The sequence below is a fragment of the Lampetra fluviatilis genome, unplaced genomic scaffold, assembly GCF_964198595.1.
Source record: "Lampetra fluviatilis unplaced genomic scaffold, kcLamFluv1.1 SCAFFOLD_1072, whole genome shotgun sequence".
Taxonomy (NCBI): Eukaryota; Metazoa; Chordata; class Hyperoartia; order Petromyzontiformes; family Petromyzontidae; genus Lampetra; species Lampetra fluviatilis.
Window position 1 is genome coordinate 1 of NW_027621638.1, and position 12,595 is coordinate 12,595.

At 57.6% G+C, this 12,595-nt stretch overlaps 1 protein-coding gene and 1 long non-coding RNA gene across 3 annotated transcripts; both read right to left on the reverse strand.

The window, feature by feature from the left end:
* Positions 1-166: 166 nt before the first annotated feature.
* Positions 167-3,338, reverse strand: LOC144955515 (uncharacterized). The gene is made up of 4 exons (XM_078885709.1): positions 3,307-3,338; positions 2,578-2,706; positions 1,282-2,154; positions 167-1,170 (listed from the first exon to the last, which is right to left on the reverse strand). Exons 2-4 carry the CDS (start codon positions 2,595-2,597, stop codon positions 924-926), a joined length of 1,140 nt encoding a protein of 379 aa, XP_078741835.1. The 5' UTR covers positions 2,598-2,706; positions 3,307-3,338; the 3' UTR covers positions 167-923.
* Positions 3,339-4,967: 1,629 nt separating this feature from the next.
* Positions 4,968-12,383, reverse strand: LOC144955514 (uncharacterized). 2 transcript variants are annotated; one of them, XR_013641701.1, is made up of 4 exons: positions 12,279-12,383; positions 9,521-9,615; positions 9,011-9,089; positions 4,968-5,057 (listed from the first exon to the last, which is right to left on the reverse strand). It is a non-coding gene; the product is annotated as an uncharacterized LOC144955514 (long non-coding RNA). The 2 variants fall into 2 exon arrangements; XR_013641700.1 differs by lacking the exons at positions 9,521-9,615; positions 12,279-12,383 and adding an exon at positions 9,240-9,295.
* Positions 12,384-12,595: the final 212 nt, after the last annotated feature.

The window sequence follows — 12,595 nt, forward strand, 5'->3', positions numbered from 1 at the left end:
TCACCAACGGTTTTTTTTTTAGGCCTCACCAACGGGTTTTTTTTAGGCCCTCACCAACGGGTTTTTTTTTAGGCCCTCACCAACGGTTTTTTTTAGGCCTCACCAACGGGTTTTTTTTAGGCCTCACCAACGGGTTTTTTTTTAGGGCCTCACCAACGGTTTTTTTTTAGGCCTCACCAACGGGTTTTTTTAGGCCTCACCAACGGGTTTTTTTTAGGCCTCACCAACGGTTTTTTTTAGGCCTCACCAACGGTTTTTTTTAGGCCTCACCAACGGGTTTTTTTTAGGCCTCACCAACGGTTTTTTTTAGGCCTCACCAACGGGTTTTTTAGGCCTCACCAACGGGTTTTTTTAGGCCTCACCAACGGTTTTTTTAGGCCTCACCAACGGGTTTTTTAGGCCTCACCAACGGGTTTTTTTAGGGACTCACCAACGGTTTTTTTAGGCCTCACCACGGTTTTTTTTAGGCCTCACCACGGTTTTTTTTAGGCCTCACCGCGGTTTTTTTTAGGCCTCACCACGGTTTTTTTAGGCCTCACCACGGTTTTTTTAGGCCTCACCGCGGAGAGCCGCGTTTGTTCTCTCGGCTCGCTCAGTGCCCCCTGCGGCCGCCTTTGTTCGTGGAGTCTACGGCTGGGAGCCGTCTGTGAAATAAAAACATGAAAACCAAAAAGAGCTTCACGGCTCCTCAGATTCCTCCCGCGGGATAATAAATAAACAAACTAAAATATTCCGAGTGTCCGTTTGCTCCTCACCGCTCACCAGCGGCCCTCACCAACGTGTCCACTCCTCACCACCGTCACCCTCACCACCGTCACCCTCACCACCGTCACCCTCACCACCGTCACCACCACCACCGTCACTCTCACCACTGTCACCCTCACAAACTGTGTACCCCTCACCACTGTGTGAGGTGGATGTGATTATGACGAGATGGGGTGAGGAGGAGGCCTTGCGGAGGCCGAGGCCTTGAAGAGGCCTTGAGGAGGTGGGTGAAGTCTTGCGGAGGAGGTGGGTGAGGCCTTGTGAAGGCCTTGAGGAGGTGGGGTGAAGTCTTGCGGAGGAGGTGGGTGAAGCCTTGTGAAGGCCTTGAGGAGGGGGGAGGGTGAGGCCTTGCGGAGGGCCAAGGCCTTGAGGACACCTTGAGGAGGAGGTGGGTGAGGCCTTGCGGAGGGCCGAGGCCTTGAGGACACCTTGAGGAGGAGGTGGGGTGAGGCCTTGCGGAGGAGGTGGGGTGAGGCCTTGTGAAGGCCTTGAGGAGGGGGAGGGTGAGGCCTTGACGAGGCCGAGGCCTTGAGGACACCTTGAGGAGGAGGTGGGTGAGGCCTTGCGGAGGAGGTGGGTGAGGCCTTGAGGAGGAGGTGGGTGAGGCTTTGAGGAGGAGGTGTGGGTGAGGCCTTGCGGAGGCCGAGGCCTTGAGCAGGTCTTGAGGTGGTGGGTGAGGCCTTGAGGAGGAGGTGGGTGAGGCCTTGAGGAGGAGATGGGTGAGGCCTTGTGAAGGAGGAGGAGGAGGTCGGTGAGGCCTTGCGGAGGAGGTGGGTGAGGCCTTGAGGAGGAGGAGGGTGAGGCCTTGAGGAGGGGGAGGGGTGAAGCCTTGCGGAGGCCTTGCGGAGGGGGGAGGGGTGAGGCCTTGCGGAGGCCTTGAGGAGGGGAAGGGGTAAGGCCTTGCGGAGGCCGAGGCCTTGAAGAGGCCTTGAGCAGGAGGTGGGTGAGGCCTTGTGGAGAAGGTGGGTGAGGCCTTGTGGAGGAGGGTGGGTGAGGCCTTGCGGAGGAGGAGGGTGAGGCCTTGAGGAGGGGAAGGGTGAGGCCTTGCGGAGGCCGAGGCCTTGAGGAGGAGGTGGCTGTGAGGCCTTGAGGAGGAGGTGGGGTGAGGCCTTGCGGAGGAGGAGGGGTGAGGCCTTGAGGAGGGGGGAGGGTGAGGCCTTGCGGAGGCCGAGGCCTTGAGGAGGCCTTGAGGAGGAGGTGGGTGAGGCTGTGAGGCCTTGAGGAGGCCCGCTAGGCCCCACCCCTTGTCGTCGCGCTCCGTGCGGCGCCGCGTCAGGTTCCGGGGCTTGATCTTCAGGGACATCTCCCACAGGGCCTCCTCGGCCAGGTGGGTCCCCAAAGTCGTTGAAGAACGCGATGATCTCGTCGTTACGCTTCAACTCGTACTGGCTAAGGGGGGGGGGGGGGGCGGGCGGGGGGGGGGGACAGACATCGTCAACAACGCAACAACGCAACAACGTCCTCGCCGCCCCCACTCTCACCGGGGTGGAGGTGGCTGCGGTGGGCGGCGGTGGTGGCGGAGGTGGAGGTGGCGGCGGTGGCAGCGGCGGAGGTGGTGGAGATGGCGGAGGTGGTGGCGTTGGTTGTGGCGGTGGTGGTGGTGGCGGCAGCAGTTGGTGGTGGTGGCAGTAGCATTGGTGGAGATGGCAGGTGCCGGGTGGCGGTGGAGATGACAGTGGTTGTGGTAGTGGCGGTGGTAACAGTGGTGGTGGTAACGGTGGCGGCGGTGGGTGGTGGCGATGGTGGGTGGCAGAGAGGTGGCGGGTGGTGGTGGCAGAGAGGTGGCGGTGGGTGGTGATGGTGGTGGCTCACCACTGCTTAAAGCGCCGCATGCTGTCCAGGAGGTTGAACTGCTGCCAGCGCTTGGAGAAGTTGACACGTCCGTCCAGGAAGTCCGGGTTGCCCAGGTGCACGAAGGTGAGGTCCTGCAGGATCAGGCCCCTGCACCGCCACCGACAAACAAAGACAAAGGTCCCCCGTGTAGCCTTAACAGACCGTAGGGGCAAGTGCTGTTAGCGAGTAGCAGCACCTATGAAGGCCGACACGGCGCAACGAAGGGGGGTGGGGGGTGGCCAGCACCACGCCCGGCCGCCTTTGTCTCTCCCAGGTGTAGCGATGTTCACTACACATCGCTACACCAGGTACTCATTTGAGGCTGAGTCTACCTAGGGGAGGCCCAGGACCGGTTCAGATAATCGCCACCGGTGTTGGCCGTGAGCGAGAATCGAACCCTGGTCGCCAGGTTCGACTGCAGCGCAGCGTAAGCGCAGCGTAGCGCTCCCCGCTGCGCTAGTGAGAGGGTGAGCACTCACTCACCCTCTTGCTCACCCTCTCACTCACTCACTCACCCTCTCACTCACCCACACTCTCACTCACCCTCTCACTCACCCTCTCGCTCACCCTCTCGCTCTCACCCTCTCACTCACACCTCTCACTCACCCTCTCACTCACTCACACCTCTCACTCACCCTCTCACCCACTGGTGATGTTGATGATGGTGTGGTGGTGTTGGTGGTGATGGTGTAGATGCAGGGCACTCACAGGTAGGGGATGCAGGGCGGTTCGGCTCTGCGAGCGCCCGCTCGATACGCGCGGAACGAGGAGGAGCTGTCGCTGATGAGCGTTGCAGTACTCAGCCAGGCCCCTGCACACACACACACGTACACACACACGTACACGCACGTACACACGAACACACACACACGTACACACACGTACAGACACACACACGTGAACACACACGTACACGCACACACACACAGACACACACACACGTACACGCACGTACACACGAACACACACACACGTACACACACACACGTACACGTACGTACACACACGTACACACACACAGAGACACACACACATACATACGAACACACACACACACACACGTACACGCACGTACACACACATACAGACACACACACGTACACACACACACACGTACACGCACGTACACGTACACACACACACGTACACACACACACACGTACACGCACGTACACGTACACACACACACGTACACACACGTACACGCACAGACACACACACGTACACACACACATACACACGTACACACACGTATACGCACGTACACACACGTATACGCACGTACACGTACACACACGTACACATACACACACACACGTACACACACGTACACATACACACACACACGTACACACACGTACACATACACAACACACACGTACACAAACACACATACACACACACGCACGCAGACACACACACGTACACACACACGTACACGCACGTACACACACGAACACACACACACACGTACACACGTACACGCACATACACACACACGCACAGCACAGACACACACACGTACATACACGTACACACGAACACACACACACACGTACACACGTACACACACGCACAGACACACACACGTACGCACACGTACACACACACACGTGAGTGAGCGTAATCCTCACCTCGGTGGGCGGGGGTGAGCGGTGGTGGGTGAGGGGTGGGCTGGGTGAGTGGGGGGTGGAGCGAGGGGTGGCGGGCGAGTGAGCAAGGGCGGGTGAGCGAGGGGTGAGCGAGCGAGCGGTGAGCGAGGGGTGAGCGAGGTAGTGAGGCGTGAGGCGAGTGGTGAGCGAGGGGTGAGCGTGAGGGAGTGAGCGAGCGAGTGGTGAGCGAGTGGTGAGCGAAGGAGGTAGGTGAGCGAGGTGTGAGCGAAGTGAGCGAGTGGTGAGCGAAGGGGGTGAGCGAGCGAGGGTGTGAGCGAGGGTATGTGAGCGAGCGAGGGGTGAGCGAGGTGGTGAGCGAGCAGTGAGCGAGTGGTGAGCGAGTGAGTGAGCGAGTGGTGTGAGCGACGAGTGGTGAGCGAAGGTGGTGAGCGAGAGCTAGTGGTGAGCGAGTGGTGTCGAGATAGTGTGAGCGAGGGTGGTGAGCGAGCGGTGTGGTGAGCGAGTGGTGAGCGAGTGAGCGAGCGGTGAGCAGTGGTGAGCGAGCGAGTGAGTGAGCGAGCGAGTGTGCGAGCGAGTGCGTGAAGCGAGCAGCGTGTGAGCGAGGGGTGACGAGCGAGGCGTGGTGAGCGAGTGGTGAAGCGAGCGAGCGTGAGAGCGGTGAGTGAGCGAGTGTGAGCGAGGGTGAGTGAGCGAAGTGGTGAGCGCGAGCGACGTGGTGAGAGCGAGTGTGAGCGAGGGACCGCTCCCCACCTCCGTCTTCTGCCACTCGAGACGCCGGTGGGGAGCCGAGTCGAGAGCGGACAGGATGGCCAGGTACGAGTTGAAGTTGTTCAGCTTGCGCAGGTGCTGGGGGGGCACGGGGGGGGGGGGGGCACGGGGGGGGGGGGGGGCACGGGGGGGGGGCACGGGGGTGGGGGCACGGGGGGCGCACGGGGGGGTGGCACCGTCACTATAACCCCACGCATCACGCGGCAGGCATGCGCCAGGCTAACACGCGGGTGTGAGCGCACTAACACACACACGCACAACACACACGCACTAACACACACGACACAAACACACATGCACTAACACACACACACGCACTAACACACACACACGCACTACACACACGCACTAACACACACACACACACGCACTACACACACGCACTAACACTCACACACACACACTCACAACACACACGCACTAACACACACACACACGCACGACACACACGCACTAACACACACACGCACACGCACAACACACACGCACTAACACACACACACGCACAACACACACGCACTAACACACACACACAGCACACTAACACACACACACGCACACGCACAACACACACGCACTAACCACACACACGCACAACACACAACGCACTAACACACACACACGCACTACACACACGCACTAACACACACACACACGCACTACACACACGCACTAACACACACACGCACACGCACAACACACACACGCACTAACACACACACGCACAACACACACGCACTAACATACACACACGCACTACACACGCACTAACACACACACGCACACGCACAACACACACGCACTAACACACACACACGCACAACACACACGCACTAACACACACACACACGCACTAACACACGCACTAACACACACACGCACAACGCACAACACACACGCACTAACACACACAGCACCACAACACACACGCACTAACACACACACGCACAACACACACGCACTAACACACACACACACGCACAACACACACACGCACTAACACACACACACGCACTACACACACGCACTAACACACACACGCACAACACACACGCACTAACACACACACCACACACGCACTACACACACACGCACTAACACACACACGCACAACACACACGCACTAACACACACACACACACGCACAACACACACGCACTAACACACACACGCACACACGCACAACACACACGCACTAACACACACACACACGCACTACACACGCACAACACACACACGCACACGCACAACACACACGCACTAACACACACACACGCACAACACACACGCACTAACACACACACGCACAACACACACGCACTAACACACACACACGCACTACACACACGACACTAACACACACACGCACACAACACACACGCACTAACACACACACACGCACTACACACACGCACAACACACACGCACTAACAACACACACACGCACAACACACACACACACACGCACAACACACACGCACTAACACACACACACGCACTACACACACGCACTAACACACACACGCACACGCACAACACACACGCACTAACACACACACGCACAACACACACGCACTAACACACACACACGCACGCACAACACACACGCACTAACACACACACACACGCACAACACACACGCACTAACACACACACACGCACTAACACACGCACTAACACACACACGCACACGCACAACACACACGCACTAACACACACACACGCACAACACACACGCACTAACACACACACACACACGCACAACACACACGCACTAACACACACACACACGCACAACACACACGCACTAACACACACACCACACCGCACAACACACACGCACTAACACACACACACGCACAACACACACGCACTAACACACACACACGCACTACACACGCACTAACACACACACGCACACGCACAACACACACGCACTAACACACACACGCACAACACACACACGCACTAACACACACACACGCACTACACACGCACTAACACACACGCACACGCACAACACACACGCACTAACACACACACACACACGCACAACACACACGCACTAACACACACACGCACAACACACACGCACTAACACACACACACGCACTACACACGCACTAACACACACACGCACACGCACAACACACACGCACTAACACACACACGCACAACACACACGCACTAACACACACACACGCACTACACACGCACTAACACACACAGCACACGCACAACACACACGCCACTAACACACACACACACGCACAACACACACGCACTAACACACACACACACGCACTAACACACACCACGCAACACGCACAACACACACGCACTAACACACACACACAGCACAACACACACGCACTAACACACACACACGCACTACACACACGCACTAACACACACACACGCACTACACACACGCACTAACACACACGCACAACACACACGCACTAACACACACGCACTAACACGCACAACACACACGCACTAACACACACACACGCACAACACACACGCACTAACACACACGCACAACACACACGCACTAACACACACGCACTAACACGCACTACATACACGCACTAACACACACACGCACAACACACACGCACTAACACACACACACGCACTACACACACACACACTAACACACACGCACTACACACGCACTAACACACACACGCACACGCACAACACACACGCACTAACACACACACACGCACTAACACACACACACGCACTACATACACGCACTAACACACACACGCACTAACACACACACACTAACACACACACACGCACTAACACACACACACACGCACTACACACACGCACAACACACACACGCACTAACACACACGCACTAACACACACACACACACGCACAACACACACGCACTAACACACACACGCACAACACACACGCACTAACACACACACACGCACTACATACACGCACTAACACACACACGCACTAACACACACACACTAACACACACACACGCACTAACACACACACACGCACTACACACACGCACAACACACACGCACTAACACACACACACGCACAACACACACACACACACGCACAACACACAACGCACTAACACACACACACACACGCACAACACACACACACACACGCACAACACACACGCACTAACACACACACACGCACTACACACACGCACTACACACACACACGCACTACACACACGCACTAACACACACACACACGCACAACACACACGCACTAACACACACACACGCACTACACACACGCACTAACACACACACGCACACGCACAACACACACGCACTAACACACACACACGCACAACACACACGCACTAACACACACACACGCACAACACACACGCACTAACACACACACGCACAACACACACACACTAACACACACACACGCACTACACACAAGCACTAACACACACACACGCACACGCACTAACACACACACGCACTAACACACACACGCACAACACACACGCACAACACACACACACAGACAACGCGTGGGGTGGGGGAGGGGGCATGGGGGGGAGGGGGCGTGGGGGGATGGGGGGTGAGGGGGTGAGAGAGAGGGAGTGAGGGTGAGGGGGTGAGGGTGAGGGGGGGGAGGTACGAGAGGGGGTGAGGGAAGGGGGTGAGGGGGGTGAGAGGGGGAGGGGGTGAGGGGGGGGGAGGTACGAGAGGGGGGTGAGGGAAGGGGGGTGAGGGGGTGAGGGGGGAGGGGGGTGAGGGGGGGGGAGGTACGAGAGGGGGTGAGGGAAGGGGGTGAGGGGTGAGGGGGGAGGGGGCGTGGGGGGAGGGGGAGGGGGGTGAGGGGGAGGGGGGTGAGGGGGAGGGGAGGGGGCGTGGGGGAGGGGGGGCGTGGGGGGGGGTGAGGGGGGTGAGGGGGGGGTGAGGGGGGGGGGGTGAGGGGGGGGGAGGTACGAGAGGGGGCGAGGGGGGGGAGGGGGGTGAGGGAGGGGGGCTGGCGAGGTGGAGGGGGCTCCCACCTTCATGATCTTGATGAACTTGAGCAGCAGCTTCTCGCGCTCCTGCGCCTTCTCCTGCTGGATGATGATGGAGCGCACCCTGCAGAGACACAGAGCCCCCAGGTAGCCTCGGCACGCTCTCGGGGCAAGTGCTGTGCGACACGCGCCACCCTCACCCCCCCCTCCCTCACCCCCCCCCCTCGCCCTCCCTCACCCCTCACCCCTCCCCCCCCTCACCCCCGCCCCTCACCAGTAGGACATGTTGTTGAAGTGCTCCGTGAAGAGCGTCAGGTTGGGGCTCCGCTCACCCCCCGCTCACCCCCCCGCTCACCACCCCCGCTCACCCCCCGCTCACCCCCCGCTCACCCCCCGCTCACCCCCCCGCTCACCCCCCCCGCTCACCCCCCCGCTCACCCCCCGCTCACCCCCCGCTCACCCCCCCGCTCACCCCCCCGCTCACCCCCCCGCTCACCCCCGCTCACCCCCCCGCTCACCCCCCGCTCACCCCCCCGCTCACCCCCCCCCCCTCACCAGTAGGACATGTTGTTGAAGTGCTCCGTGAAGAGCGTCAGGTTGGGGCTCCGCTCCTCGTTCTGCTCCTTGGCCCACAGCAGGACCTCCGCGATCTGCAAACGCCACAAAGACAAAGGCGCCCCACGCCGCCAGGGTAGCCTCGGCAGGCCGTCGGGGCAAGTGCCGCCGGCGGCGGCGTTTGCTACGCGCCGCGCCGGGTACTCGTTTGAGGCCGAGCCGACCTAGGGGAGGCCCAGGACGGGTTGGAACACCGCGCGGGCGGTGCAAGTGGCGGTGCGTATGGTAGCGCAGCGTGGTGTGTGTGGTGTGGTGTATACGGTGTGGTGTGTGTGGTGCGGTGTGTACGGTGTGGTGTGGTGTGTGTGGTGTGGTGTGTGGGGGGTGGTGTGTGTGGTGCGGTGTGTACGGTGTGGTGTGTGTGTGGTGTGTGTGGGTGTACGGTGTGGTGTGTGTGGTGTGTGGTGTGTGGTGTATGGTGTGTGTGGTGTGGTGTGTGTGGTGTGGATGGGGTGTATGGCGTGGTGTGTATGGTGTGTATGGTGTGTGTGGTGTGATGTGTGTGGCGTGTGTGGTGTGTATGGTGTGGTGTGTGTGGTGTGTATGGTGCGGTGTGTACGGTGTGTTGTGATTGGGGTGGGGTGTATGGTGTGTATGGTGTGGTGTGTGTGGTGTGTATGGTGTGGTGTGTGAATGGTGTGGTGTGTGTGGTGTGGTGTGTATGGTGTGGTGTATATGGTGTGTATGGTGTAATGTGTATGGTGTGATGTGTATGGCATGGTGTGCATGGCATGGTGTGTGTGGGGTGTATGGCGTGGTGTGTGTGGTGTGTATGGTGTGGTGTGTGTGGCGTGGTGTATGTGGTGTGTAGTGTATGGTGTGTATGGTGTGGTGTGTGTGGTGTGTCCGGTGTGGATGGGGTGTATGGTGTGGTGTGTACGGTGTGGTGTGTACGGCGTGGTGTGTATGGTGTGTACGGTGTGGTGTGTATGTTGTGGTGTGTGTGGTGTGTATGTTGTGGTGTGTGTGGTGTGTATGTTGTGGTGTGTATGTTGTGGTGTGTGTGGTGTGTATGTTGTGGTGTGTATGGCGTGTATGGCGTGTGTGGTGTGTGTGGTGTGTGTGGGGTGTATGGCGTGTGTGGTGTGTGTGGGGTGTATGGCGTGTGTGGTGTGTGTGGTGTGTGTGGTGTGTATGGTGTGTGTGGTGTGTGTGGTGTGGTGTGTATGGTGTGTATGGTGTGTATGGTATGGTGTGTATGGTATGGTGTGTGTGGTGTGTGTGGTGTGTATGGTGTGTATGTTGTGTATGTTGTGGTGTGTATGGTGTGTATGGTGTGTATGGTGTGGTGTGTATGGTGTGTATGGTGTGTATGTTGTGGTGTGTATGGTGTGTATGGTGTGTATGGTGTGTATGGTGTGGTGTGTATGGTGTGTATGGTGTGTATGGTGTGGTGTGTATGGTGTGTATGGTGTGTATGGTGTGTATGGTGCGGGGTGTATGGGTGTATGGTTTGTATGGTATGGTGTGTATGGTGCGGGGTGTATGGTGTGTATGGTGTGTATGGTGTGTATGGTGCGGCGTGTATGGTGTGTATGTTGTGGTGTGTATGGTATGGTGTGTATGTTGTGTATGGTGTGGTGTGTATGGTGTGGTGTGTATGGTGTGTATGGTGCGGCGTGTATGGTGTGTATGGTGTGTATGTTGTGTATGGTGTGGTGTGTATGGTGTGGTGTGTATGGTGTGTATGGTGCGGTGTGTATGGTGTGTATGGTGTGTATGGTGTGTATGGTGTGTGTGGTGTGTATGGTGTGTGTGGTGTGTATGGTGTGTATGGAGTGTGTGGTGTGTATGGTGTGTGTGGTGTGTATGGAGTGTGTGGTGTGTATGGTGTGTATGGTGTGGTGTGTATGGTGTGTATGGTGTGTATGGTGTGTGTGGTGTGTATGGTGTGTATGGTGTGTATGGTGTGGTGTGTATGGTGTGTGTGGTGTGTATGGTGTGGTGTGTATGGTGTGTATGGTGTATGGTGTGTATGGTGTGTATGGTGTGTATGGTGTGATGTGTATGGTGTGTATGGTGTGTGTGGTGTGTATGGTGTGGTGTGTATGGTGTGTATGGTGTGTATGGTGTATGGTGTGTATGGTGTGTATGGTGTGTATGGTGTGTGTGGTGTGTATGGTGCGGGGTGTATGAGTGTATGGTGTGTATGGTGTGGTGTGTATGGTGTGTGTGGTGTGTATGGTGTTGTGTGTATGGTGTGTATGGTGCGGTGTGTATGGTGTGTATGGTGTGTATGGTGTGTATGGTGTGTATGGTGTGGTGTGTATGGTGTGGTGTGTATGGTGTGTATGGTGCGGTGTGTATGGTGTGTATGGTGTGTATGGTGTGTATGGTGTGTGTGGTGTGTATGGTGTGTATGGTGTGTGTGGTGTGTATGGTGTGTATGGTGTGTGTGGTGTGTATGGTGTGTATGGTGTGTGTGGTGTGTATGGTGTGTATGGTGTGGTGTGTATGGTGTGTATGGTGTGTATGGTGTGTATGGTGTGTGTGGTGTGTATGGTGTGTGTGGTGTGTATGGTGTGTATGGTGTGTGTGGTGTGTATGGTGTGGTGTGTATGGTGTGTATGGTGTGTATGGTGTGTGTGGTGTGTATGGTGTGTGTGGTGTGTATGGTGTGTATGGTGTGTGTGGTGTGTATGGTGTGGTGTGTATGGTGTGTATGGTGTGTGTGGTGTGTATGGTGTGGTGCACTCACCTCGATCTTGTAGAACAGCTGTGCGTCCAGCAGGGTCAGCTGATCGGCCACCTCCTGGCTGTGGAAGTCGTGCAGCGTGCCGGGCCTGGCACACAAACACAGCGCGGCGGCGGCGGCGCAACGCCTTCACGGGCTGCTGGCGAGCGAGCGAGCGAGTGTCGTGAGTGAGTGAGTGTCGCGAGTGAGTGAGTGTCGCTCGCGAGTGAGTGAGTGTCGCTAGTGAGTGAGTGTCGAAAGCGAGTGAGTGAGTGTCGTGAGTGAGTGAGTGTCGTGAGTGAGTGTCGCAAGCGAGTGAGTGTCGAAAGCGAGCGTCGCGA

Excerpts from the sequence above, each read along its gene's own strand:
- LOC144955515 (XM_078885709.1), bottom strand. The coding sequence starts at position 2,597 with ATGCGGCGCTTTAAGCAGTG. Across the intron at positions 2,155-2,577 it reads ATGCGGCGCTTTAAGCAGTG|CCAGTACGAGTTGAAGCGTA; the intron begins GTGAGCCACCAC and ends CCCCCCCCTTAG. Across the intron at positions 1,171-1,281 it reads GTCCTCAAGGCCTCGGCCTC|CGCAAGGCCTCACCCACCTC; the intron begins GTCAAGGCCTCA and ends GCCTCGGCCCTC.